Genomic DNA, 27,996 nt, shown 5'->3' with positions numbered 1-27,996 from the left:
ACAGAGGCCTGCCAGTGCCTACAGTACCCAGTCTGCCCTCCCCAGTGCCCTCAGTTCCCCAGCAGCTGCCCCTCACTGTGCAGTCACAGTGTAGTAATGGTATGTGGACCTCCTGCCCCGGACATGGAGGATGAAGGCCGGCCTAAAGGTGAAAAGGTTATTATAATACTGTCTACCGTGTACAATAAAGTTATGCAAAAAAAAAAAGCAAGTAGCAATGCGCGCCCCCGTGGGGTATGACGTGCCGAGTGAGGCGCGGACATGGAGGCGGTGGCGCTGGTGGCGGTGACTGTGCTGCTGGGGGGAATAGTCGTGTTCCTGGCACTATGGGGCAGAAAGGCAAAAGAGGGCGGCGAGCTGGAGCCCGGGGGTGAGTGACCCGTGTGTGGGCTGCTGCGTGTGACCGGCTCTCCCAGGTCTGCTCGGTACCGACACTCGCAGCTCCGTCACCGCTGCTGCATAACGGTGATCGCTGTCCAGCAGCTGCGCCACTACAACTCCCAGCGTGCTGCCCCAGACAAGCGGCCAGGCTCTGCAGAGAGTTGTTGCATTGTGGCTTCTTCCCATCACTGAATGTTTCTGCAGAGCAGGGAGCTGGGGGGCGACAGCCAGTGCCGGGTAATGGGGGCAGTGTGGGCAGGGAGCTGGGGGGCGACAGCCAGTGCCGGGTAATGGGGCAGTGTGGGCAGGGAGCTGGGGGGCGACAGCCAGTGCCGGGTAATGGGGGCAGTGTGGGCAGGGAGCTGGGGGGCGACAGCCAGTGCCGGGTAATGGGGGGCAGTGTGGGCAGGGAGCTGGGGGGCGACAGCCAGTGCCGGGTAATGGGGCAGTGTGGGCAGGGAGCTGGGGGGCGACAGCCAGTGCCGGGTAATGGGGGCAGTGTGGGCAGGGAGCTGGGGGGCGACAGCCAGTGCCGGGTAATGGGGGCAGTGTGGGCAGGGAGCTGGGGGGCGACAGCCAGTGCCGGGTAATGGGGGCAGTGTGGGCAGGGAGCTGGGGGGCGACAGCCAGTGCCGGGTAATGGGGGGCAGTGTGGGCAGGGAGCTGGGGGGCGACAGCCAGTGCCGGGTAATGGGGCAGTGTGGGCAGGGAGCTGGGGGGCGACAGCCAGTGCCGGGTAATGGGGGCAGTGTGGGCAGGGAGCTGGGGGGCGACAGCCAGTGCCGGGTAATGTGGGCAGGGAGCTGGGGGGCGACAGCCAGTGCCGGGTAATGGGGGGCAGTGTGGGCAGGGAGCTGGGGGGCGACAGCCAGTGCCGGGTAATGGGGCAGTGTGGGCAGGGAGCTGGGGGGCGACAGCCAGTGCCGGGTAATGGGGGCAGTGTGGGCAGGGAGCTGGGGGGCGACAGCCAGTGCCGGGTAATGGGGGCAGTGTGGGCAGGGAGCTGGGGGGCGACAGCCAGTGCCGGGTAATGGGGGGCAGTGTGGGCAGGGAGCTGGGGGGCGACAGCCAGTGCCGGGTAATGGGGCAGTGTGGGCAGGGAGCTGGGGGGCGACAGCCAGTGCCGGGTAATGGGGGCAGTGTGGGCAGGGAGCTGGGGGGCGACAGCCAGTGCCGGGTAATGGGGGCAGTGTGGGCAGGGAGCTGGGGGGCGACAGCCAGTGCCGGGTAATGGGGGCAGTGTGGGCAGGGAGCTGGGGGGCGACAGCCAGTGCCGGATAATGGGGCAGTGTGGGCAGGGAGCTGGGGGGCGACAGCCAGTGCCGGGTAATGGGGGCAGTGTGGGCAGGGAGCTGGGGGGCGACAGCCAGTGCCGGGTAATGGGGCAGTGTGGGCAGGGAGCTGGGGGGCGACAGCCAGTGCCGGGTAATGGGGGCAGTGTGGGCAGGGAGCTGGGGGGCGACAGCCAGTGCCGGGTAATGGGGGCAGTGTGGGCAGGGAGCTGGGGGCGACAGCCAGTGCCGGGTAATGGGGGCAGTGTGGGCAGGGAGCTGGGGGGCGACAGCCAGTGCCGGTAATGGGGGCAGTGTGGGCAGGGAGCTGGGGGGCGACAGCCAGTGCCGGGTAATGGGGGCAGTGTGGGCAGGGAGCTGGGGGGCGACAGCCAGTGCCGGGTAATGGGGGCAGTGTGGGCAGGGAGCTGGGGGGCGACAGCCAGTGCCGGGTAATGGGGGCAGTGTGGGCAGGGAGCTGGGGGGCGACAGCCAGTGCCGGGTAATGGGGGCAGTGTGGGCAGGGAGCTGGGGGGCGACAGCCAGTGCCGGGTAATGGGGGCAGTGTGGGCAGGGAGCTGGGGGGCGACAGCCAGTGCCGGGTAATGGGGGCAGTGTGGGCAGGGAGCTGGGGGGCGACAGCCAGTGCCGGGTAATGGGGGCAGTGTGGGCAGGGAGCTGGGGGGTGACAGCCAGTGCCGGGTAATGGGGGCAGTGTGGGCAGGGAGCTGGGGGGCGACAGCCAGTGCCGGGTAATGGGGGCAGTGTGGGCAGGGAGCTGGGGGGCGACAGCCAGTTACGGGTAATGGGGGCAGTGTGGGCAGGGAGCTGGGGGGCGACAGCCAGTGACGGGTAATGGGGGCAGTGTGGGCAGGGAGCTGGGGGGCGACAGCCAGTGCCGGGTAATGGGGGCAGTGTGGGCAGGGAGCTGGGGGGCGACAGCCAGTGCCGGGTAATGGGGGCAGTGTGGGCAGGGAGCTGGGGGGCGACAGCCAGTGCCGGGTAATGGGGGCAGTGTGGGCAGGGAGCTGGGGGGCGACAGCCAGTGCCGGGTAATGGGGGCAGTGTTGGCAGGGAGCCACCTAGGACTATCTCCTCACCTCATATCCGAGGGCCCCGGACCTTACAGCGCTGCTCCATGTTACAGCGGGGCTGAAGGAGGCCGGGTTTGTTCTTGTTGTTTTTTCCTCTTATAAGATATGAAATATCAGAGTGTAATCTTTAGCACAGCTCTTGTGTGGGGCCGCTGTGTTCATCCCTGTGCAGCGCTTATAGCCCACAAATATTGGAAGGTAGCAGCTGGGCAATGCTGGTTCTGGGGTCAGACACCCACCGATCTGATAGTGTTGGCCTATTAAGTGTCAGACAACCTGTGTAAAGAACAGCCGACATCTCATACATGCTGTGCAATTCCTGGACCGCATGTATCTGCCTCTGACGTGTGATCACTGCCATGTACCTTTGTCTCCCTCTCCCTCCTTTGGTTGCATAAAAAGTATTGCTGTCAAAAGAAAGTGTGAAACTAGTCTTATGATAACTACCAGTCATTATTATTATTAATTTTTTTTTTTAAATTGCCTTTTGTTGATTATGTTTACAATATTCACTATTCTATATTTCAGCCGAGAAAGCAAATGGTGAAGCATTTTCAGAAAAGCAGTCTGCAAAGAAACAGAAACTACGGAAGCCCCGCAAAGAGAAAACGCAGAGCCACAGCTTCTCTCACCCACTCCTGGCAGCGGCTCTCAAGGTATCCTGATAAATAATTACAAGTAATTGTCTAGTTTATTTCTCCTTATGTAGGTGGAAGTCTCGTGTTACTCGAGCTATAAATACATGCATGTGGGAACAGTTGAAGAGAAGTTACGTTAAACACTTTTTTCTTCTAACCTCTGTTTAAAGCTTCCACTTGTATTTACAGTGAAAACCTTATATTAATTCTGGAGAAGTTCCCCTTCTCTTCATATGAATTCTGTAACATTGGAGGAGTTTTCCTATCTCCATAAAGTGATGGCCAATCTTTAGGATATGGCCTCAATTTGTGATCATTGTATCATGTTAGCCAGTTGAAAAAAGATTATCAGTGGGAGAAACAAAATAATAATCTTGCAGTTATGATTCCTTTGAATGGCTAATAAAATAAGTGATGTTACAAAGCAAGCTTTCAAGATTACTTAGGTCTCTTCATTAGGCATGGTATAACAAAGTATCTGAAGAAACAAATATAGAAACAATAAGAGCAGAGACCTGACAGTAAGGGTATGTGTCCACGGGCCAGATTAGCTGCAGATTGGATGCAGGATGCAGCGTTCAACCCGCAGCGTCCAGATGTTACAGCATAGTGGAGGGGATTTTATGAAATCCCGTCTCCACTATGCGTGCGAACACGCATCTGGTGGCCCACCGTTTACAGACATGCGGCGCGTCTTTTTAGAACGCAACATGTCTGTTTACCTTGCGGCGATGCTCTGTTAAGTTAAATAACACAGTCCTATGTATAGAGAGCGGAGATGCCGGATGTGTTCAATGAACACATCTGAAATCACCGCACGTACAGAAGGGGGCTGCTCTTTGGGCGGAGCAGGTTTTCCGCTCCGTCCAAAGCGCCGACAATCCGGACCATGGATATGGTCCCTAAATGAACTTTAAAAAAAAAAGACAAGAAACAATCTGAGCTCAGAGAATTAATCCTTCCTTAGCTTAGATAAGTGGTGTGAATTTTTATTTTCCCAGAAACTGAGGGCAAGGTTGAGATAAACATTTCTGTGGTCCAGAACCCCGCATAAACAGCATGAGGGTATGTGCACACGTCAGGATTTCTTGCAGAAATTTCCTGAAGAAAACCGGAAATTTTCTGCAAGAAATCCGCATTTTTTTTTTGCGTTTTTTTTTCCCCCGGTTTTTTCGCGGTTTTTTTTTAGCATTTTGCAAGTGAAATTAGCTTGCAGAATGCTAAAGTTTTCCAAGCGATCTGTAGCAATGCTTGGAAAACTGACAGGTTGGTCACACTTGTCAAACATAGTGTTTGACAAGTGTGACCAACTTTTTACTATAGATGCAGCCTATGCAGCATCTATAGTAAAAGATAGAATGTTTAAAAATAATAAAAAAAATGGTTATACTCACCTGCAAACAGCCGATCTCCTCAGCGGCGTCCGTTCCTATAGATGGTGCGTGCAGGACCTTCGGTGACGTCACGGTCACATGAGCGGTCTCGCGACCAATCACAAAACAGCGACGTCATCGCAGGTCCTTCACACAGAGCATCTATAGGAACGGAAGAGAGAGCATGCAGCGCTGAGAGGCGGGAACACTTCGGGGGCCATCAGAGGGTGAGTATGTGACTATTTTTTATTTTAATTCTTTTTTTTTTGACCAATTATATGGTGCCCAGTCCGTGGAGGAGAGTCTCCTCTCCTCCACCCTGGGTACCAACCGCACATGATCCGCTTACTTCCCGCATGGTGTGCACAGCCACGTGCAGGAAGTAAGCAGATCAATGCACTCCTAGGTGTGCGGAATCCCCGCAATTCCGCATTTTTAATGAACATGTTGCTTTTTTTTCCGCAATGCGATTTTTTCGCGGAAAAAAATGCAACATTTGCACAAGAAATGCGGAATACACTGTAAATAATAGGAGGCATATGTTAGCGTTTTTTTCACGTTTTTATCACGTTTTTATAGCGAAAAAACGCGAAAAATACTGAACGTGTGCACATGGCCTGACAGTTGCTATATTAAAAGGCAAATTCAAATCGCAAAAACACAAGGGTCTATGAACAAAAAAAAAGTGTAAAAAGAAATCTAAGCTAATGAAAGATACATTCTCTGATCTCAGTCTGTTTGTTCATTTATTGTGTCATGTATTTTCCCTTTTTCTGTATATATTTGTGTTCCTTCATATACTTTGTTATACCATGCCTGGTAAAGAGTCTTAAGTAGTCTGCAGGATGATTATGTTGTTTCTCCCACTGAGAACAATCTTTATTCATGCTGTTAGTATGGCTAATGACTGAAGCATTCTTTCTTGATTGTTTCCGCCAGGCTCACAGTGGGAACATAACCTGTTTGGATTTTAGCAGTAATGGTAAATATTTAGCTTCATGTTCAGACGACAGAACTGTCAGGATATGGAGCACTAAGGACTTCCTTGAACGGGAGCACAATTGTATGAGAGCCAATGTGGAGTTCGACCATGCTACACATGTCCGTTTCAGTCCAGACTGCAGGTAAAATGTAATGATAAGTCTGAATTTTGTTATTTAATTTCCTGTGATTTTTTTTTTTCCCAGAATTTCTATGGAACTACTAAATGATGAAACCCTTTTTGAAGTATTTATTTATTTTGCTCACTTTGGGCTCGAGTATATCGGTCCGAGTGCAATCTGACAAAACATCAGATCTACGAGACAGGGAACAGAGCTGGAGTGGCAGAGGCTTCAGGTCTACAAATGGTTCTTCTGCCTCATTTGCAAATCAATTCAAATGCTGATTTCTCAGTAACTGAGGAACAGACTGGTCATGTAAAGGTGGACTTGCTTTTGAAGGGGTTACATGCGGATATAAATAGTTTGGAAGGTGAAATCCTGCAGAAAGATTCAGTTGACAGCAAATTCTTCTCCAAAATCGTTGGTTGATTTGATTTTTTTAAGCCAGCTTAAATCGTTCTTGGCAGCACATCAGTCATCCTTTGTAAACAGGACTTGAGCTGCTGAGTACAGTGGCAGCCTATGTGCATCGAAAATACAGTCTGCCTGTCTATAGTGGCTATTAAAGCGACTGTCGATTAGCAAACATTTAGCTGATTGGCTGTGGTATAATGCTGAATGTTGAGTGCCAGTAGAGTAATAAACTGGCAAGTAATAGTACCGTATATACTCGAGTATAAGCCGAGATTTTCAGCCCAAATTTTTGGGCTGAAAGTGCCCCCTCGGCTTATACTCGAGTCATGATCGGTGGTGGGGTCGGCGGGTGAGCACTGTCATATACTTACCTAGTCCCGGCGTTCCTGGCGCTCCCCCTGCCTGTCACACTGTCTTCGGTGCCGCAGCCTCTTCCCCTGAGCGGTCACGTGGGACCGCTCATTAGAGAAATGAATAGGCGGCTCCACCTCCCATAGGGGCGGAGCCGCCTATTCATTTCTCTAATCAGCGGTGCCGGTGACCGCTGATAAAGAGGCTGCGGCACCGAAGACAGGCAGGGGGAAGGAGCGGGACGCCGGGAGCAGGTAAGTATCGCATATTCACCTGTCCTCGTTCCACACGCCGGGCGCTGTCTCCATCTTCCCGGCGTCTCTCTGCACTGACTGTGCAGGTCAGAGGGCGCGATGACGCATATAGTGTGCGCGGCGCCCTCTGCCTGATCAGTCAGTGCGGAGAGACGCCGGGAAGATGGCGCCGAGGAGCTGCAAGCAAGAGAGGCGAGTATGTTTTTTTTTTTTTTTTTTTTAATTGCAGCAGCAGCAACAGCTATGGGGCAATAATGGACGGTGCAGAGCACTATATGGCACAGCTATGGGGCAATAACGGTGCAGAGCACTATATGGCACAGGTATGGGGCAATGGTGCAGAGCACTATATGGCACAGCTATGGGGCAACGGTGCAGAGCACTATATGGCACAACTATGGGGCAATGGTGCAGAGCACTATATGGCACAGCTATGGGGCAACGGTGCAGAGCACTATATGGCACAGCTATGGGGCAATGGTGCAGAGCACTATATGGCAGAGCTATGGGGCAATAACGGTGCAGAGCACTATATGGCACAGCTATGGGGCAATGGTGCAGAGCACTATATGGCACAGCTATGGGGCAATGGTGCAGAGCACTATATGGCACAGCTATGGGGCAACGGTGCAGAGCACTATATGGCACAGCTATGGGGCAACGGTGCAGAGCACTATATGGCACAGCTATGGGGCAGTGGTGCAGAGCACTATATGGCACAGCTATGGGGCAATGGTGCAGAGCACTATATGGCACAGCTATGGGGCAATAATGGACGGTGCAGAGCACTATATGGCACAGCTATGGGGCAATGGTGCAGAGCACTATATGGCACAGCTATGGGGCAACGGTGCAGAGCATTATATATATGGCACAGCTATGGGGCAACGGTGCAGAGCATTATATATATGGCACAGCTTTATGTGGAGTATCTATGGGGCAACGGTGCAGAGCATTGTATATATGGCACAGCTTTATGTGGAGCATCTATGGGGCCATAATGAACGGTGCAGAGCATTATATGTGGCACAGCTTTATGTGGAGCATCTATGGGGCCATAATGAACGGTATGGAGTATCTATTTTTAATTTTGAAATTCACCGGTACCTGCTGCATTTTCCACCCTAGGCTTATACTCGAGTCAATAAGTTTTCCCAGTTTTTTGTGGCAAAATTAGGGGGGTCGGCTTATACTCGGGTCGGCTTATACTCGAGTATATACGGTAATCTGCTCCTCCTCTGAACACTGGCAACACATCTCAGCAGAGATGAGAGCTTTCCTTTAGGCTTTTTATTTATTATGCTCTGTTTATACAGCGCTATCATATTCTGCAGCGCTTTACAGACATCATCATCGCTGTCCCCATTGGGGCTCACAATCTAAATTCCATATTAGTATGTCTTTTTGAGTTGTCACCTTGCGTCAAGAAGTGGAAAATTCTGTCAATTTATTTTTAACTCGTCCAACCCTCTTTTCACCCGGTGTGGTTATTTTTGTGCTTTTTACCTTACATTACCATACATGTTTCTTGTGAGTCGCCATCTACCGTTTTTTTGTGTCTGTGAAGGCTCACCTGCATTAGCCCTGATAACAATTGTTTTAATAATCGTTTCCTGTTATAAAATAATAAACGTATAATTTACACACAGATGATTGGATCGTTGTTTTAAAGCATTTTGATTACTTTACAACGCAGGCCATGCTAAATGTTTTCCTCTTCCTTTTTAAGAGCCTTTATTGTGTTCTTAGCAAATGGAGATACAATCCGAGTGTTTAAAATGACGAAGAAAAACGATTCATTTGGCTTCTCTGCTGCTCCTGAAGACTTCCCTAAACGTCATAAAGCCCCCGTCATTAATATTGGAATAGCAGAAACAGGTGGGTTGTAAAGGAAGTATAAACTTGTAGCCATAGCAACCAAGAAATGATTCATTATCGTAATGTATATTTGTCATATGTAATTATGCGGGAAACACAATAGAACATTTTTACTTCTGACCATGGTGAGAGATTATCATAGTACCAAAAGAAGAACACCGACGCCAGTCTCCTTGGTTTGGGAGCGGTTTTTCTTCATCACACAGTGCAGGATTGCTGGCACTCCCATGAAGCTGCTCTCCGCATCAATCTCTTGGAGATCAGGGCAATTTTCTTTGCCCTTCACCGCTGGCAAACCACTTCGCAGGCCAGTCGGTCCACATACAGTCGGTCCACATACAGCCGGTCCACATACAGCCGTGGTTTACATAAACCATCAAGGCGGGACTTTCTAAATGTGAAAATAAATTCTAATACAGGCTTTGTAATGTGTAATGAAGGCGTTACATTTTTGTTTTTTTAATTTTAAAAATCTTTATATTTCATAGCCTATTCTAAAGATTTTGGAGGGGGGGCTGACACCTACTGATCAGTTGATAGAAAGAGCAAAGCATGGTGCTGATTTTCATTATTTATCAGGCACAGCTCCATACTTTTTGTCTTGGCTGTGGCCAGTCATGCAGGTACGGTAATTCCCATTGATTTGATAGCTGCAGTACCAGGCACAACCGTTTCAAAATTTGTGGCAATTCCTGGTAAACAGTGAGACTAAGGCCGGCCTCACACTGGGCGTAAGACAATACGCCACGTATTATACGTCCGTACTACGGCCGTAATACGGAGAAATGTTCCCAAAATATTGATCCGTAGTCAGGGTGTGTCAGCGTATTTTGCGCATGGCATCCTCCGTATGTAATCCGTATGGCATCCGTACTGCGAGATTTTCGCGCAGGCTTGCAAAACCGACATCTAATGGATTTATGTGCTCAAATGTTCGGGAAAACATATATACAGTATATATATATATGTCATTGAGACACATATATATATATTCTGTATTTAGATTTCATTCAGCGCGATATGTGTTAAAAGCCGGTAATTCAATTGCCGGCTTTTCATTTCTCCTGCACAAACCCGACAGGATATGAGACATGGTTTACATACAGTAAACCATCTCATATCCCCTTTTTTTTTGCATATTCCACACTACTAATGTTAGTAGTGTGTATGTGCAAAATTTCAGCGCTGTAGCTGCTGAAATAAAGGGTTAAATGGCGGAAAAAATTGGCGTGGGCTCCCGCGCAATTTTCTCCGCCAGAATGGTAAAGCCAGTGACCGAGGGCAGATATTAATAGCCAGGAGAGGGTCCATGGTTATTGGCCCCCCCGTGGCTAAAAACATCTGCCCCCAGCCACCCCAGAAAAGGCACATCTGGAAGATGCGCCTATTCTGGCACTTGGCCACTCTCTTCCCACTCCCTGTAGCGGTGGGATATGGGGTAATGAAGGGTTAATGCCACCTTGCTATTGGAAGGTGACATTAAGCCAGATTAATAATGGAGAGGCGTCAATTATGACACCTATCCATTATTAATCCAATAGTACGAAAGGGTTAAAAAACACACACACACATGATTTAAAAGTATTTTAATGAAATAAACACAGCGGTTGTTGTAATAATTTATTGTTCTCTCAATCCATCAGGAACACCCTCGCTTGGAAAAATAATAAACGCACAAGATAAATACCTTCTGATGTCCGATCACGTCCCACGATGTAATCCATCTGAAGGGGTTAACTAATATTACAGGCAGGAGCCCTGCTAATGCAGCGGTGTGCTCCGTGCCTGTAATCCCCGGCGAATGAATGAAATGTAGGTCATTGACCTACATTTCCTTCAGTCGCGGTGATGCGCCCCCTGGTGGATGTCCTCATATGACCTGGAGCGTGGGAAAAAGTTCCCAGGCTGCAGTTCATGAGAACATCCACCAGAGGGCGCCTCACCGCGACTCAATGTAAGTACAGATCACTGCTTTCCTTTCAGCACCCGGGGATTACAGGCACCAGCGAGTGGTTTATCGCAGCTCTGCCTGTAATATTAGTTAACCCCTTCAGATGGATTACTTAGTGGGACGAGACGGTTCACCAGAAGGTATGTATCTTGTGCGTTTATTATTTTTCCAAGCGAGGGTGTTCCTGATGGATTAAGAGAACAATAAATTATTACAACAACCGCTGTGTTTATTTCATTAAACTACTTTTAAATCATGTGTGTGTGTGTTTTTTAACCCTTTCCAACAATTGGATTAATAATGGATAGGTGTCATAATTGACGCCTCTCCATTATTAATCTGGCTTAATGTCACCTTCCAATAGCAAGGTGGCATTAACCCTTCATTACCCCATATCCCACCGCTACAGGGAGTGGGAAGAGAGTGGCCAAGTGCCAGAATAGGCGCATCTTCCAGATGTGCCTTTTCTGGGTGGCTGGGGGCAGATGTTTGTAGCCACGGGGGGGCCAATAACCATGGACCCTCTCCTGGCTATTAATATCTGCCCTCAGTCACTGGCTTTACCACTCTGGCAGAGAAAATTGCGCGGGAGCCCACGCCAATTTTTTCCGCCATTTAACCCTTTATTTCAGCAGCTACAGCGCTGAAATTTTGCACATACACACTACTAACATTAGTAGTGTGGAATATGCAAAAAAAGGGGGATATGAGATGGTTTACTGTATGTAAACCATGTCTCATATCCTGTCGGGTTTGTGCAGGAGAAATGAAAAGCCGGCAATTGAATTACCGACTTTTCACTAACAGCGCTGCGTATTTCTCGCAAGTCACACTGCTGGTCCGTGTGGAATCCGTATTTTTCTCGCCCCCATAGACTTTCATTGGCGATTTTTTTACGCAATACGGTGACAAACGCAGCATGCTGCGATTTTGTACGGCCGTAGAAAGCCGTATAATACTGAACCGTAATATACGGCTAATAGGAGCAGCCCCATTGAGAATAATTGTGCCGTTTATTTTGCGAGTTTTACGGACGTAGTTTATGCGCTCATACGTCCGTAAAACTCGCTAGTGTGAGGCCGGCCAAACACTGAATCTAACCCCGTCAGCTGATTGGATGGAGTACTAGGAGCCAAATCCCCCTAAGGGTAGTTTATCCTCATCGGTGCTCTCTGCTAAACAATGTACAGTTAAAAAAAAAACAAAAAACAAACAAACCTAGAGCAGAATCATTTATATGTTCTCTGACCAGTTTTTTTTTTTTTTTTTTTTTTTAATCTTTTTTTAAGAGCATTTCTAATTCTAGATTATCTCTTTGCAGGGAAGTTTGTTATGACTGCATCAAGTGACACCAGCGTTTTGATTTGGAGTCGGAAAGGTGAAGTCCTGTCAACTATTAATACCAATCAAGTTACAAATGCCTATGCTGTGGTGTCGCCTTGTGGGAGGTAACCGGCACTTTTTAGTTCCACTTCTCAATGTCTTATTATATATTGTTTGGTGTTCAGACTAACTTTTAACCCCTTCAAGACGCAGCCCTTTTTCGTTTTTGTGTTTTCGTTTTTCGCTCCCCTCCTTCCCAGAGCCATAACTTTTTTTATTATTCCATCAATATGGCCATGTGAGGGCTTATTTTTTGCAGGGCGAGTTGTACTTTTGAACGACACCTTTGGTTTTACCATGTCTTGTACTAGAAAACGAGAAAAAAATTCCAAGTGTGGTGAAATTGCAAAAAAAGTGCAATCCCACACTTGTTTTTTGTTTAACTTTTTTGCTAGGTTCACTAAATGCTAAAACTGATCTGCCATTGTGATTCTCCAGGTCATTATGAGTTCATAGACACCAAACATGGCTAGGTTATTTTTTATCTAAGTGGTGAAAAAAAATTCCAAACTTTGCTTAAAAAAAAATTGCGCAATTTTCCGATACCCGTAGCGTTTCCATTTTTCATGATCTGGGGTCAGGTTAGGGCTTATTTTTTGCGTGCCAAGCTGACGTTTTTAACCCCTTCATGACCTTGCCGTTTTTTGCAATTCTGACCAGTGTCCCTTTATGAGGTAATAACTCAGGAACGCTTCAACGGATCCTAGCGATTCTGAGATTGTTTTTTCGTGACATATTGGGCTTCATGTTAGTGGTAAATTTAGGTCGATAATTTCTGAGTTTATTTGTGAAAAAAACGGAAATTTGGCAAAAATTTTGAAAATTTCGCAATTTTCACATTTTGAATTTTTATTCTGTTAAACCAGAGAGTTATGTGACACAAAATAGTTAATAAATAACATTTCCCACATGTCTACTTTACATCAGCACAATTTTGGAAACAAATTTTTTTTTTGCTAGGAAGTTATAAGGGTTAAAATTTGACCAGTGATTTCTCATTTTTACAACAAAATTTACAAAACCATTTTTTTTAGGGATCACCTCACATTTGAAGTCAGTTTGAGGGTTCTATATGGCTGAAAATACCCAAAAGTGACACCATTCTAAAAACTGCACCCCTCAAGGTGCTCAAAACCACATTCAAGAAGTTTATTAACCCTTCAGGTGTTTCACAGCAGCAGAAGCAACATGGAAGTAAAAAATGAACATTTAACTTTTTAGTCACAAAAATGATATTTTAGCGAAAAATTTTTTATTTTCCCAAGGGTAAAAGGAGAAACTGGACCACGGACGTTGTTGTCCAATTTGTCCTGAGTACGCTGATACCTCATATGTGGGGGTAAACCACTGTTTGGGCGCACGGCAGGGCTCGGAAGGGAAGGAGCGCCATTTGACTTTTTCAATGAAAAATTGGCTCCAATCTTTAGCGGACACCATGTCGCGTTTGGAGAGCCCCCGTGTGCCTAAACATTGGAGCTCCCCCACAAGTGACCCCATTTTGGAAACTAGACCCCCCCAAGGAACTTATCTAGAAGCATAGTGAGCACTTTAAACCCCCAGGTGCTTCACAAATTGATCCGTAAAAATGAAAAAGTACTTTTTTTTCACGAAACAATTATTTTAGCCTCAATTTTTTCATTTTCACATGGGCAACAGGATAAAATGGATCCTAAATTTTGTTGGGCAATTTCTCCTGAGTACACCAATACCTCACATGTGGGGGTAAACCACTGTTTGGGCACATGGTAAGGCTCGGAAGGGAAGGAGCGCCATTTGACTTTTTGAATGAAAAATTATCTCCATCGTTAGCGGACACCATGTCGCGTTTGGAAAGCCCCTGTGTGCCTAAACATTGGAGCTCCTCCACAAGTGACCCCATTTTGGAAAGTAGACCCCCCAAGGAACTCATCTAGAGGCATAGTGAGCACTTTAAACCCCCAGGTGCTTCACAAATTGATCCGCAAAAATGAAAAAGTACTTTTTTTTCACACAAAATTTCTTTTAGCCTCAATTCTTTCATTTTCACATGGGCAACAGGATAAAATGGATCCTAAAATTTGTTGGGCAATTTCTCCTGAGTATGCCGATACCTCATATGTGGGGGTAAACCACTGTTTGGGTGCACGGCAAGGCTCGGAAGGGGAGGCGTGCCATTTGACTTTTTGAATGGAAAATTAGCTCCAATCGTTAGCGGACACCATGTCGCGTTTGGAGAGCCCCTGTGTGCCTAAACATTGGAGCTCCCCTACAAGTGACCCCATTTTGGAAACTAGACCCCCCAAGGAACTTATCTAGATGCATAGTAAACACTTATAACCCCCAGGTGCTTCACAGAAGTTTATAACGCAGAGCCGTGAAAATAAAAAAATAATTTTTCTTTCCTCAAAAATGATTTTTAGCCCAGAATTTTTTATTTTCCCAAGGGTAATAGGAGAAATTGGACCCCAAATGTTGTTGTCCAGTTTGTCCTGAGTACGATGATACCCCATATGTGGGGGTAAACCACTGTTTGGGCGCACGGCAGGGCTCGGAAGGGAAGGCACGCCATTTGGCTTTTTGAATGGAAAATTAGCTCCAATCATTAGCGGACACCATGTCGCGTTTGGAGAGCCCCTGTGTGCCTAAACATTGGAGCTCCCGCACAAGTGGCCCCATTTTGGAAACTAGACCTCCCAAGGAACTAATCTAGATGTGTGGTGAGCAGTTTGAACCCCCAAGTGCTTCACAGAAGTTTATAACGCAGAGCCATGAAAATAAAAAATAATTTTTCTTTTCTCAAAAATGATTTTTAGCCCACAATTTTTTATTTTCCCAAGGGTAATAGGAGAAATTGGACCCCAAAAGTTGTTTTCCAGTTTCTCCTGAGTACGATGATACCCCATATGTGGGGGTAAACCACTGTTTTGGCACACGTCGGGGTTCGGAAGGGAAGTAGTGACGTTTTGAAATGCAGACTTTGATGGAATGCTCTGCGGGCGTCAGGTTGCGTTTGCAGAGCCCCTGATGTGCCTAAACAATAGGAACTCCCCACAATTGACTCCATTTTGGAAACTAGACCCCCAAGGGAACTTATCTAGATGTGTGGTGAGCACTTTGAACCCCCAAGTGCTTCACAGAAGTTTATAACGCAGAGCCGTGAAAATAATAAATGTGTTTCCTTTCCTCAAAAATATTTTTTTAGCCCAGAATTTTTTATTTTTGCAAGAGTAACAGGAGAAATTGGACCCCAAAAGTTGTTGTCCAGTTTCTCCTGAGTACGCTGATACCCCATATGTGGGGGTAAACCACTGTTTGGGTACATGCCGGGGCTCGGAAAGGAAGTAGTGACGTTTTGGAATGCAGACTTTGATGGAATGGTCTGCGGGCATCATGTTACGTTTGCAGAGCCCCTGATATGCCTAAACAGTAGAAACCCCCCACAAGTGACCCCATTTTGGAAACTAGACCCCCCAAGGAACTTATCTAGATGTGTGGTGAGCACGTTCAACCCCCAAGTGCTTCACAGAAGTTTACAACGCAGAGCCGTGAAAATAAAAAATCATTTTTCTTTCCTCAAAAAAGATGTTTTAGCAAGCAATTTTTTATTTTCACAAGGGTAACAGGAGAATTTGGACCCCAATATTTGTTGCCCAGTTTGTTGTGAGTACGCTGATACCCCATATGTGGGGGTAAACCACTGTTTGGGCACACGTCAGGGCTCGGAAGGGAAGTAGTGACATTTGAAATGCAGACTTTGATGGAATGGTCTGCGGGCGTCACATTGCATTTGCAGAGCCCCTGATGTGCCTAAACAGTAGAAACACCCCACAAGTGACCCCATTTTGGAAACTAGACCCCCGAAGGAACTTATCTAGATGTGTGGTGAGCACTTTCAACCCCCAAGTGCTTCACAGAAGTTTATAACGCAGAGCCGTGAAAATAAAAAATAATTGTTCTTTCCTCAAAAATTATGTTTTAGCAAGTAATTTTTTATTTTTGCAAGGGTAACAGGAGAAACTGGACCCCAACAGTTGTTGCCCAGTTTGTCCTGAGTACGCTGGTACCCCAAATGTGGGGGTAAACCACTGTTTGGGCGCACGTCGGGGCTTGGAAGGGCGGGAGCACCATTTGACTTTTTGAACGCAAGATTGGCTGGAATCAATGGTGGCGCCATGTTGCGTTTGGAGACCCCTGATGTGCCTAAACAGTGGAAACCCCTCAATTCTAACTTCAACACTAACCCCAACACACCCCTAATCCTAATCCCAACTGTAGCCATAACCCTAATCACAACCCTAACCCCAACACACCCCTAACCACAACCCTAACCGCAACACAACCGTAACCCTAATTCCAACCCTAATCCTAACCCTAATCCCAACCGTAACCCTAATCCCAACCCTAACCACAACTGTAACCCCAACACACCCCTAACCCTATCCGTAACCCTAACCACAAGCCTATTCTTAACCCTATTTTCAACCCTAGCCCTAATTCCAACCCTAACCCTAAGGGTATGTGCCCACGTTGCGGATTCGTGTGAGATTTTTCCGCACGATTTTTGAAAAATCTGCAGGTAAAAGGCACTGCGTTTTGCCTGCGGATTTACAGCAGATTTCCAGTGTTTTTTTGTGCGGATTTCACCTGCGGATTCCTATTGAGGAACAGGTGTAAACCGCTGCGGAATCCGCACAAAGAATTGACATGCTGCGGAAAATACAATGCAGCGTTTCTGCACGGAATTTTCCGCACCATGGGCACAGCAGATTTGGTTTTCCTTAGGTGTACATGGTACTGTAAACCTGATGGAAAACTGCTTCGAATTCGCAGCGGCCAATCCGCTGCGGATCCGCGGCCAATCCGCTGCCAATCCGCTGCGGATCCGCGGCCGATCCGCGGCCGATCCGCTCTGTGTGCACATGCCATAACCCTAGCCCTACCCGTAACCCTAACCCTACCCCTAACCCTACCCCTAGTTCTAACCCTAACCCTAGTGGTAAAAGAAAAAAATATATTTTCTTTATTTTATTATTGTCCCTACCTATGGGGGTGATAAAGGGGGGGGTTTATTTATTATTTTTTTATTTTGATCGCTGTGGTAGAACATACCACAGCGATCAAAATGTACCTGTAACGAATCTGCCAGCCTGCAGATTCGGCGGGCGTACTGAGCATGCGCCCGCCATTTTCCAAGATGGCGGCGCCCAGCGAGGACATGGCCGGACACCGGGAGGATCGGTAAGTATGAGGGGGTGGTGGGGGGGTGGATCGGAGCACAGGGGGGGGATCGGAGGACGGGGGGAGCGGACAGGAGCACGGGGGAGCGGACAGGAGCACGGGGGAGCGAACAGGGGGACGGAGGGGGGTACCTGACAGAACGGACGACTGGGGAGGAGATCGGGGGCGGTGGGGGGGGCCAGTACATGATTTCCAGCCATGGCAGATGCTATTGCAGCATCGGCCATGGCTGGATTGCAATATTTCACCATTTTCATAGGTGAAATATTGCAAATTGCTCTGATTGGCTGTTGCACTTTCAACAGCCAATCAGAGCGATCGTAGCCACGTGGGGGCAAAGCCACCCCCCCTAGGCTGAAGTACAACTCCCCCTCTCCCTGCAGATCGGGTAAAATAGGAATTAACCCTTTCACCCGATCTGCAGGGATGCGATCATTCCATGACGCCGCATAGGCGTCATGGGTCGGGAAGGGGTTAATGATACCACTTTTGTGCAGATACGTTCTTTTGATCACCCGTTATTGCATTTTAATGCAATGTCGCGACAACAAAAAAAATGTAATTCTGGTGTTTTGAATTTTTTTCACGCTACGCCGTTTAGCGATCAGGTTAATGCTTTTTTTTTATTGATCGGGCGATTCTGAACACGGCGATACCAAATATGTGTAGGTTTGATTTTTTTTTTTATTGTTTTATTTTGAATGGGGTGATAGAAACTTTTTTAAATTTTTTAAATATTTTTTAAAACATTTTTTTGTTTTACTTTTGCCATGCTTCAATAGCCTCCATGGGAGGCTAGAAGCTGCATAGCCTGATCGGACCTGCTACATAGAAGCGATACTCAAATCGCCCCATGTAGTAGAATTACAGGCTTGCTATGAACGCCGGTCATAGAGTGGCGCTCACAGCAAGCCGGCATCAACAACCATAGAGGTCTCAAGGGGACCTCTGGTTGTTATGCCACCGCATCGCTGACACCCGATCATGTGACGGGTCGGGGCTGCGCGCATTTCCGGCCCGACGGCCGGAAGCGGTAGTTAAATGCCGCTATCAGCGTTTGACAGCGGCATTTAACTAGTTAATAGCGGTGGGTGAATCGCGATTCCACCTGCCGCTATTGCGCGCACATGTCAGCTGTACAAAACAGCTGACATGTCGCGACTTTGATGTGGGCTCAGCGCCGGAGCCCACATCAAAGGGGGAGACACGACATTCGCCGTACTAGTACGGTGCATGTCGTGAAGGGGTTAAGGTTCATAATTGGTGATTTTTATTTTAATTTTTAATCACTCTCTGTATTAAAAGTTGGCACTTCCTGATGTTTCTTAGAGATCACTTTTCAGTAGTCATGTATTATCTCAGGTGGGTTAACGCCAATATATTGACAATATAAGATTCACTATGCCCTTTTCTGCACCGATCACAGAACATGCTCACAACACTCCACTAGAGAAGTTACCTAATTAACGTCTGTAATCTACTGATCTGTATAGTGCATGTGGCTGTTGTAAAGAAGATCTCTGAATGTTCTGAACAGCATCTCAGACAAGATGACTGCCCCGTAATCACAAGCAGAAAATATTATAAATTGACCATCAGAAACTAAAACTATTTTAGAAAAAAAAAAGGATCATTATCTTTTTCGTTCGTAATACATAAAGGTGACACATTCCTTATAAAGAACACTTGCACTTATATTTGGTTGATAAGCAGATTTCCGTCACCCAGCATATTTCATTCCTAAAGAGCGATGGCTACCCTCGTGTTCTAAATGGAAGCACAATTCTCAAGTAATCTGTGGGGAATTCTCAGGGTTTTTTTTTTAATAAGCCATTTAGGATGACAACATAACAAGTCAATTATCACAGGAATTTGTCCTGGGTCTGGATGTAGCAGATGCCAGTTCCACCAGCTTATCCAGATATCTTGTGAAATATACTTTACAAGTCAAGAGCATTATTTTGTATTGTATTATTTGTGAGTTAAAGCATCATTGAGGTTTCCACATATGCTTGTTTCTCATAGGTTTGTAGGAAGTTGTGGCTTCACTCCAGATGTGAAGGTTTGGGAGATCTGCTTCGGTAAATCTGGAGAGTTCCGTGAAGCCTCTCGTGCGTTTGAGCTGACCGGCCACTCGGCTGGTGTTTGTGGATTTGCTTTCTCCAATGATTCCAGCAGGTGAGGATTACATGTGTGATTCTAAGTGGAGCAAAACAAGAAAGTAAAGCTTTTTCTTTTTGTTCTTAATTTGTGGCTCCGAAACAGTCATTCTTTAATAAATCTGGAAGCAAAACTAGTTGATCTTGAGTTCTGTGCAGGTATTTGTAACCCACTTGCCCACCCTGATGACTATAACTGTAAATCATGGTTTTTGTTGCCCAAAGGCATCATGACATTTACATCACAGTGATTGCATGGCCGCAACTTGATAACAATGCCGCTTTACACCAAGAGAAAAAAGCACTATATAATCCCATTAGGCTCTGTTCACATACCAATATGTGAAGACCTGATCCGTATGTGCCGTGGCTGCTCTTGGTACACATACTTTTTCTATACATTCATGGTATGTTTTTCTTCTTGGCACACTTTGCAGCATCCAATTGGAAAAAAAATAAGCCAGGGAATACTTCCTACATAGATATCTGCAGCAGGGGGAAACAAATGTGTACCGAATTTTAGATGCCTGAATCAATTTTATGATTCTTAGTAGATTCAACAAAGGGAAAGGTCTCCTTACTTTTCTCTAGTGGGCAACATTCGCTATCTTCCCCACTTTCCAGCACCGCTCTGACCCTCTTCTGAACCATGTGACTGCTTTTCAGATTTGTTGGCTCACACAGCATCTAACATTGGAAAAGCAGCAGCCACATGGAAGTCTATGAAACGGAGAATAAGACTCTATAGACTTGCATTGAGAAAGCGACTTCCGGTACACATACAATCCCCTGTTTGAGCCGGGCAGTCTGATTTTAGCTCAGATGAGGATCAAAACAGCACTGGAAATCACAAAGACTGCAACTCGTAAATATTTTAATACACATGCACTACTTCACATACATAATTATAAGGGATTAGGAAACAACATGCACTGCTTAAAAAAATAAAGGGAACACTTAAACAACAGAATATAACTCCAAGTAAATCAAACTTCTGTGAAATTAAACTGTCCACTTAGAACAACACTGTTTGACAATCAATTTCACATGCTGTTGTGCAATTGGAATAGACAACAGATGGAAATTATTGGCAATTATCAAGATACACTCAATAAAGGAGTGGTTCTGCAGGTGGGGACCACAGACCACATCTCAGTACCAATGCTTTCTGGCTGATGTTTTGGTCACTTTTGAATGTTGGTTGTGCTTTCACACTCATGGTAGCATGAGACGGACTCTACAACCCACACAGGTGGCTCAGGTAGTGCAGCTCATGCAGGATGGCACATCAATGCGAGCTGTGGCAAAAAGGTTTGCTGTGTCTGTCAGCGTAGTGTCCAGAGGCGCTACCAGGAGACAGGCCAGTACACCAGATGTGGAGGGGTGCAAAGGAGGCCAGCAGAAGGACCACTACCTCAGCTTTTGTGCAAGGAGGAACAGGAGGAGCACTGCCAGAGCCCTGCAAAATGACCTCCAGCAGGCCACAAATGTGCATGTCTGCACAAACGGTTAGAAACAGACTCCATGAGGATGGTCTGAGTGCCCGATGTCCACAGATGGGGGTTGTGCTCACAGCCCAACACCGTGCAGGACGCTTGGCATTTGCCACAGAACACCAGGATTGGCAAATTCGCCACTGGCGCCCTGTGCTCTTCACAGATGAAAGCAGGTTCACACTGAGCACATGTGACAGACGTGACAAAGTCTGGAGACCCCGTGGAGAGCGATCTGCTGCCTGCAACATCCTTCAGCATGACCGGTTTGGCAGTGGGTCAATAATGGTGTGGGGTGGCATCTCTTTGGAGGGCCGCACAGCCCCCCATGTGCTCACCAGAGGTAGCCTGACTGCCATTAGGTACCGAGATGAGATCCTCAGACCCCTTGTGAGACCATATGCTGGTGCGGTTGGCCCTGGGTTCCTTCTAATGCAGGACACTGCCAGACCTCATGTGGCTGGAGTGTGTCAGCAGTTACAGCAAGATGAAGGCATTGAAGCTATGGACTGACCTGCCTGTTCCCCAGACCTGAGTCTGATTGAACACATCTGGGACATCATGTCTCGCACCATCCACCAACGTCACATTGCACCATAGAATGTCCAGGAGATGGTGGATGCTTTAGTCCAGGTCTGGGAGGAGATCCCTCAGGAGACCATCCATTGCCTCATCAGGAGCATGCCTAGGCATTGTAAGGAGGTCATACAGGCACGTGGAGGCTACACACTACTGAGCATCATTTCCTTGTCTTGGGGCATTTCCACTGAAGTTGGATCAGCCTGTAACTTCATTTTCCACTTTGATTTTGAGCATCATTCCAACTCCAGACCTCCGTGGGATATTAGTTGTGATTTACGTTGATCATTTTTAGGTTTTATTGTTTTCAACACATTCCACTATGTAATGAATAAAGATTTACAACTGGAATATTTCATTCAGTTACATCTAGGATGTGGGATTTTAGTGTTCCCTTTATTTTTTTTGAGCAGTGTATTTTGTGAGACTTCTTTTAAACATGAGAACTGGCAGCTTGTATGCAGAGACCCTCCTCTAGTGTGCGTGTGAGGGTCTCCTAATCATCATCATCATGAATAATAGATACTGTGTAGAAAACTAGATCTCTGTAGGTGTTCCTGCAGCCTCCCCTTCTAACTCACTGCTCTTCTCTATGTAATCTAATCCCTCAGTGACGAGCGCTGACAATTCTCAAGCTTCAAATTTTTATGATTTTCAGTGTGTGCAGAGTTTCTGAACAGTTGTAGGCAATTAAAAATAGAAGTTTACCGGAGACAGAAAGATAATAATTTTTTATTTATATAGCGCCAACATATTCCGCAGTTCTTTACATTATAGAGGGGATTTGTACAGACAATAGACATTACAGCATAACAATAAACACAGATCAAAACAGATACCAGGAGGAATGAGGGCCCTGCTCGCAAGCTTACAATCTATGAGGCAAAAGGGGAGACACGAGAGGTGGATGGTAACAATTGCGTTTGTTGTTTGGACCAGCCATAGTGTAAGGCTCGAGTGTTCATGTAATGCTGCATAATCCGGTTATCAGCCTAAGTATGTAACAGTACAGACACCGAGGGCTATTAACTGTATAAAGTGTATGAGAACATGATGCGAGGAACCTGATTGTGGTTTAAGTTTTTTGAATGGGCCACACAAGGATAGTTAGGTTAATGCGTTGAGGCAGTAGGCCAGTCTGAACAAATGCGTTTTTAGGGCACACTTAAAACTGTGTGGATTAGGGATTAATCGTATTAACCTGGGTAGTGGATTCCAAGGAATTGGCGAAGCACGTGAAAAGTCTTGGAGACGGGAGTGGAAGGTTCTATTTTTTGAGGATGCTAATCTCGGGTCATTAGCAGAATGGAGAGCACGGGTAGGGTGATAGACTGAGACCAGAGAGGAGATGTAGGGTGGTGCTGAGCCATGGAGTGCTTTGTGGATGAGGGTAATAGTTTTGTACTGGATTCTGGAGTGGATGGGTAACCAGTGTAATGGCCGGCACAAGGTAGAGGCATCGGTGTAATGGTTGGTGAGGAATATGATCCTGGCTGCAGCGTTCAGGACAGATTGGAGTGGGGAGAGTTTGGTAAGAGGGAGGCCGATTAGTAGAGTTACAATAGTCCAGATGAGAATGAATAAGAGAAACAGTAAGAGTTTTTGCAGAGTCAAAGCTAAGAAAAGGTCGAATTACAGAAATGTTTTTGAGGTGCAGATAACAAGAGCGAGCCAGAGATCAGATGTGGGGGGTGAATGAAAGCTCGGAATCGAGTATGACCCCAAGGCAGCGGGCATGTTGCTTGGGAGTAATGGTGAAACCACACATGGAAATGGCAATGTCAGCAAAGGTAGGTTAGTAGAGGGAGAAAACACGAGGAGTTCAGTTTTTGACAGGTTCAGTGTCAGATAGAGGGAGGACATGATGTTAGAGACAGCGATAAGACAAACACTGGTGTTATCTAAAAAGGTCGGCGTGATAACAGGAGAAGAGGTGTATAATTGGGTGTCATCAGCATAGAGATGGTACTGGAAACCAAATCTACTAATTGTCCAATAGGGGCGATATACAAAGAGAAGAGGAGGGGGCCTAGGACTGATCCTTGAGGAATCCCAACAGTAAGGGGAAGGTGAGAGGAGGAGGAACCAGCAAAAGATACAGTGAAGGAGCGATCAGAGAGATAGGAGGAGAACCAGGAGAGAACAGATTCCCTATTGATTTGTGGAGGAGAAATGTAAACTAAATGTACACTGCATTGAACATGGTTCAGTTATCTATAGTTTAATGCTGCTTCATTGGCATACATCAAGGTGCTTTTAGATGCTTTGAGGGTGAGGGAGGACTGCTGTATTATGTACCACTGATGTGATTGGAGTAATCTTCAATCTTGGGAGTTAAATTGTCCGCTCCCATGCTTAAATGTGATTACAGCACGTCCCATTGAATATGTGATCATTATATAGACAAACAAAAGACACAAAACTCATTTTTGTAACATGTATTATAAATGTATACCCCCCCCCCCCCGTCATTTAGGTCAACAATGAAAATCAGAATCGCAATGTGGGAAAATGACACTTTGTCCATGAAAAGAAAAAAGACTATTAAGTTGTGCAGAGACTAGCGCCCCCACAGGTGACGTCACTGGTCTGCATGAAAGGTATTCTGACAGTGTGCTCTGTTGCCGACTCATTACTACTGATTTGAGCTGATGAGAGAGTGCACTGTCATTGTGCACAACGCATATCGTGCAGGGAAAGCACAGCCCCTGAAACGAGCATCACTGATGATGCTTCGTTTCAGGGATGGGGTAGAGGCTGTGGCAGTGACACACCATCTGCCCCCTGATGACACTTCGTTTCAGTATCCCAGCAAACACTGGAATTCTCAAAGAGTCATCAAAAGGGAAGTAGAATTAAAAAAACAACAACAAAAAAAAACAGTTGGGTAGTATTTATCGCTTCATTGTGGGACACAGGTAACCATGGGACGTCCAAAAGCAGACCCGAGGGTGGGAAACAGAGAAAACGAAAAAGTAACGGCCTTAGGTCGGACAGCGAGCAACCTCAGCCTGCAGCACCTTCCTTCCCAGGGCTGCATCAGATGAGGCATTGGTATGAACGCTGTAAAACCTCCTCGCAAAGGTGTGCAAAGATAACCATATACTGCTGTCGCTAGGAGGCTGACACAGGCAAAAAATGAAAAATAGCTCCTCCTGAGCAGTATACACCCACCGACTGGCACAAAGAACATTATTTAGTGTTAAAGCAGTAGGAGAAGCAATCAAAGCTCAACATATGTAGAAACCCAACAAAAAAGGCGCGTAGGCCTAATATATGTACCAAAGTTAGGGAGGGTGCTGTGTCCCCCAATGAAGGCTCCAAGAAAGAGATTTTGTGGTGAGTACTAGTGATGAGCGAGTATACTCGTTGCTCGAGATTTCCCGAGCACGCTCTGGTGACCTCCGAGTATTTGTTAGTGTTCGGAGATTTAGTTTTCATCGCGGCAGCTGAATGATTTACAGCTACTAGCCAGCCTGAGTACATGTGGGGGTTGCCTGGTTGCTAGGGTATCCCCACATGTAATCAAGCTGGCTAACAGATGTAAATCATTCAGCTGCAGCAAAGAAAACTAAACCTCCGAGCAGTCATAAATACTCGGAGACCACCCGAGCGTGCTCTGGAAAATCTGAGCAATGAGTTTACTCGCTCATCACTAGTGAGTACCAAAAATCCCTCTATTTGGGGAGGGATAGGGAATTTTTAATTCAAGTATATTAGAAAATATTTTAGATTCCGGCATCAAATAGATTGGGATTTAGGTTGAAAATAAGCTGATTTTGGACCAACCCTTTAAAGGCCAAAAAATGTTATTCTGAAATCATTTTAATTATTTGTAATGAACAAATGCTTAAGAAGAAAAATCTTTGTATGAGAGAGACATTGTAGCTATTTGTTATATTTTTAATAAGAATTCTCAATATATTTTTTTATAGGATGGCATCTGTTTCTAAAGACGGGACATGGAAGCTCTGGAAAACAGATGTTGAATATAAAAAGCAACAAGACCCTTACTTGCTGTTTACAGGGAAATGGGCCGGCAAGGAGCCTTGTCGTATAGCTTTGTCTCCTGATGGTCGGGTCGTTGCTATAGCCAGCGTATGTGATATCACAGTGTACAATGCTCAAACGGGCGACGTAGAGGAAGAATTCAAGTCCGTACATGGAGACGTCATCTCAGATCTTGCATTTGATATTAACAACAGATTTTTGGTCTCTACTGGAGACCGTGTAATACGTGTCTTTCATAATTCAGCTGGATACAGAGCTGCTATTGCTGACATGAAGGACATGCTTAAGAAATCCACTACTAAGGGCACAAAGGACAGACTAGAACAACAAATAAAGGATGCCCAGCGAGCACTAGATGATTTGTACAAACAGAAGAATTAAGACTGTTTTTACAATTATTTTGATACAAAAACGATTATACTTTCTAAAATTAAAATATTTCTGTGGAAATCTTACAATTTGTGCCTTAACAATGTTTTTTTTTTTGTTATACAAGCTGTTCCTCACTTTAAAATTGTAGAAGGGTATAATGATGTGACACGTGATTGGCTGGAAGACCCAGCTGATCAGCTCGCTCATTTTACTCATTGGCTACCGTGAAGAGCCAATAAATAAATCATGTGAAAGTCCAATCAGTGGCTGGTGCATTAAGAAATGCTGATTGGCTGTGTAAAGCCGCCGTTATACAGCTCAGAACTATATAGCTAAATAGGTTTGTTAAGTCCTTCTCAGTCCCTGGCTTACTGGAGGTAAGCTTCCAGGTAAATGACACGCAAACAAAGTATTGTGTGATCATATACAGGGGAAGCTCAGGAGCGCGTCTGACTCTCTGGGCTTTACCCCTCCTTTATAAAGAAAAAGAGTTATGCATTTGCAGACATGCGCACAAGCGCTCATTATTTCACATTCTCTTACAAAGCTTATCTATACTGTGAAATTTACAACCTCTAGTATGTAGGTAAAAGGCTATAATGACAGAAGGAATGCGTGCATAAAAAGGAAATGTCAACTTGCTCAAGTTTCTTGATATGAGCCAGATGTTTCAGGAGAAAGATACAATGGATTCTTTCAGTCTAATCTCTACAATTCCCCCCTTTGACATATTCCTTTTATTTATTACCATAGGGCCAAAGACAAAGCCTTTATTTTTGGTATTACACATACACACACTTATATTATTAATAAGAGAATCAAATCTAGTATTAATTCTTCTATCGCAAATTATTTTCTTCTTTAGCAGTATACTAAAATATAAAAACAAAAATTAGTACAGTAATATTAATCAGAATCACTAGAGGATAACATAAGAATAAAGGAGAAAGAAAAAAAACTTTATACTCTTGCATCTATTACACAAAGTTTATCTGTGCATACTGAGATACCCTTGAGCACAATCTGGAATAGTACGTATATGACTACAATAATCATAACTATATGTATTATGCTCTGCATAATCCCAGCAACCCACCCACCGATTCCTCTGAACCAGTTGGCTGGGTTAAGAAAAGAAAAGGTATCTGACCACCAGTTATCCTTATTCTGGTCATTATCTTTGTCATACTGATCTCTGAGTCGTTGTACGTCCTTTAATTTAAATGTCATACTCATAGTACTATTCGGGTCTATATAATGACAGCAGGTGAGTCCGATGATTTGACACATACCTCCTTGTGAGGCAGTTAGGTAATCCAATACCAGAGTATGTTGGTTGATGACTATTATAAGCTGATTCTGTACAGCTATACTAGTGTTTAGTATATCCAATATATCCCAAATCTGATCATCTAGATAATCCGTGGCTCTAACTAATTTATCCCACATCTGTGTTAACATTATTAACATCAATATCATGAGTTTTGTACTGCTTTTTTGCAGTGGCTTGCATGTATCCATGATGCCTTTCCTTCAAGCTTGACTGATGTAGGTGTTGTCAACAGGACTTGGAAGGGTCCGTCAAATCTTGGTTCAAGAGCCTTTCTGGTGTGTCTTTTTACATAGACTTGATCACCTGGTTCCAACTTGTGACTTCCTTCAATGTTGTCAGGATCTGGAAGAGAAGCAAAAACTTGTGCATGCACCTTAGTTAATTGTTTCTGGAGGTTTTGCACATAAGAAGTCAATGACTCAATATTTAACACAAGTTGTTGTGGAAAATAACATCCTAAATTGGCAGTCCTGCCAAACAAAATTTCATATGGAGACAGTTTAGTCTTACCCCTTGGGGTATTGCGTATTGAGTAAAGGGCCAGTGGAAGGCTTTCTGTCCAAGGCTTTCCTGTTTCAGCCATGGCTTTCTGTATTTTTAATTTTAAAGTTCCATTCATGCGTTCCACCTTACCGGAACTTTGAGGATGGTATGGAGTGTGTAACTGACTTTCAACACCCAACATTTTCAGTACATTTTGAAATATTCCTCCAGTGAAATGAGTACCCCTATCTGACTCGA

At 45.8% G+C, this 27,996-nt stretch overlaps 1 protein-coding gene across 1 annotated transcript; it reads left to right on the top strand.

The window, feature by feature from the left end:
- Window positions 1-216: 216 nt before the first annotated feature.
- TBL2 (transducin beta like 2) lies at window positions 217-26,008 on the top strand. The gene is made up of 7 exons (XM_077294519.1): window positions 217-370; window positions 3,275-3,402; window positions 5,697-5,881; window positions 8,609-8,757; window positions 12,030-12,156; window positions 19,334-19,486; window positions 25,475-26,008. The coding sequence occupies exons 1-7, from the start codon at window positions 262-264 to the stop codon at window positions 25,929-25,931; spliced, it is 1,308 nt and encodes a 435-aa protein (XP_077150634.1). The 5' UTR covers window positions 217-261; the 3' UTR covers window positions 25,932-26,008.
- Window positions 26,009-27,996: the final 1,988 nt, after the last annotated feature.

The sequence above is a fragment of the Ranitomeya variabilis genome, chromosome 3 (assembly GCF_051348905.1).
Source record: "Ranitomeya variabilis isolate aRanVar5 chromosome 3, aRanVar5.hap1, whole genome shotgun sequence".
Taxonomy (NCBI): Eukaryota; Metazoa; Chordata; class Amphibia; order Anura; family Dendrobatidae; genus Ranitomeya; species Ranitomeya variabilis.
This window is presented reverse-complemented; position numbering and strand designations above follow the sequence as displayed.

Excerpts from the sequence above, each read along its gene's own strand:
- TBL2 (XM_077294519.1), top strand. The coding sequence starts at position 262 with ATGGAGGCGGTGGCGCTGGTGGCGGTGACTGTGCTGCTGGGGGGAATA. Across the intron at positions 3,403-5,696 it reads TCCTGGCAGCGGCTCTCAAG|GCTCACAGTGGGAACATAAC; the intron begins GTATCCTGATAA and ends TGTTTCCGCCAG. Across the intron at positions 19,487-25,474 it reads TTCTCCAATGATTCCAGCAG|GATGGCATCTGTTTCTAAAG; the intron begins GTGAGGATTACA and ends ATTTTTTTATAG.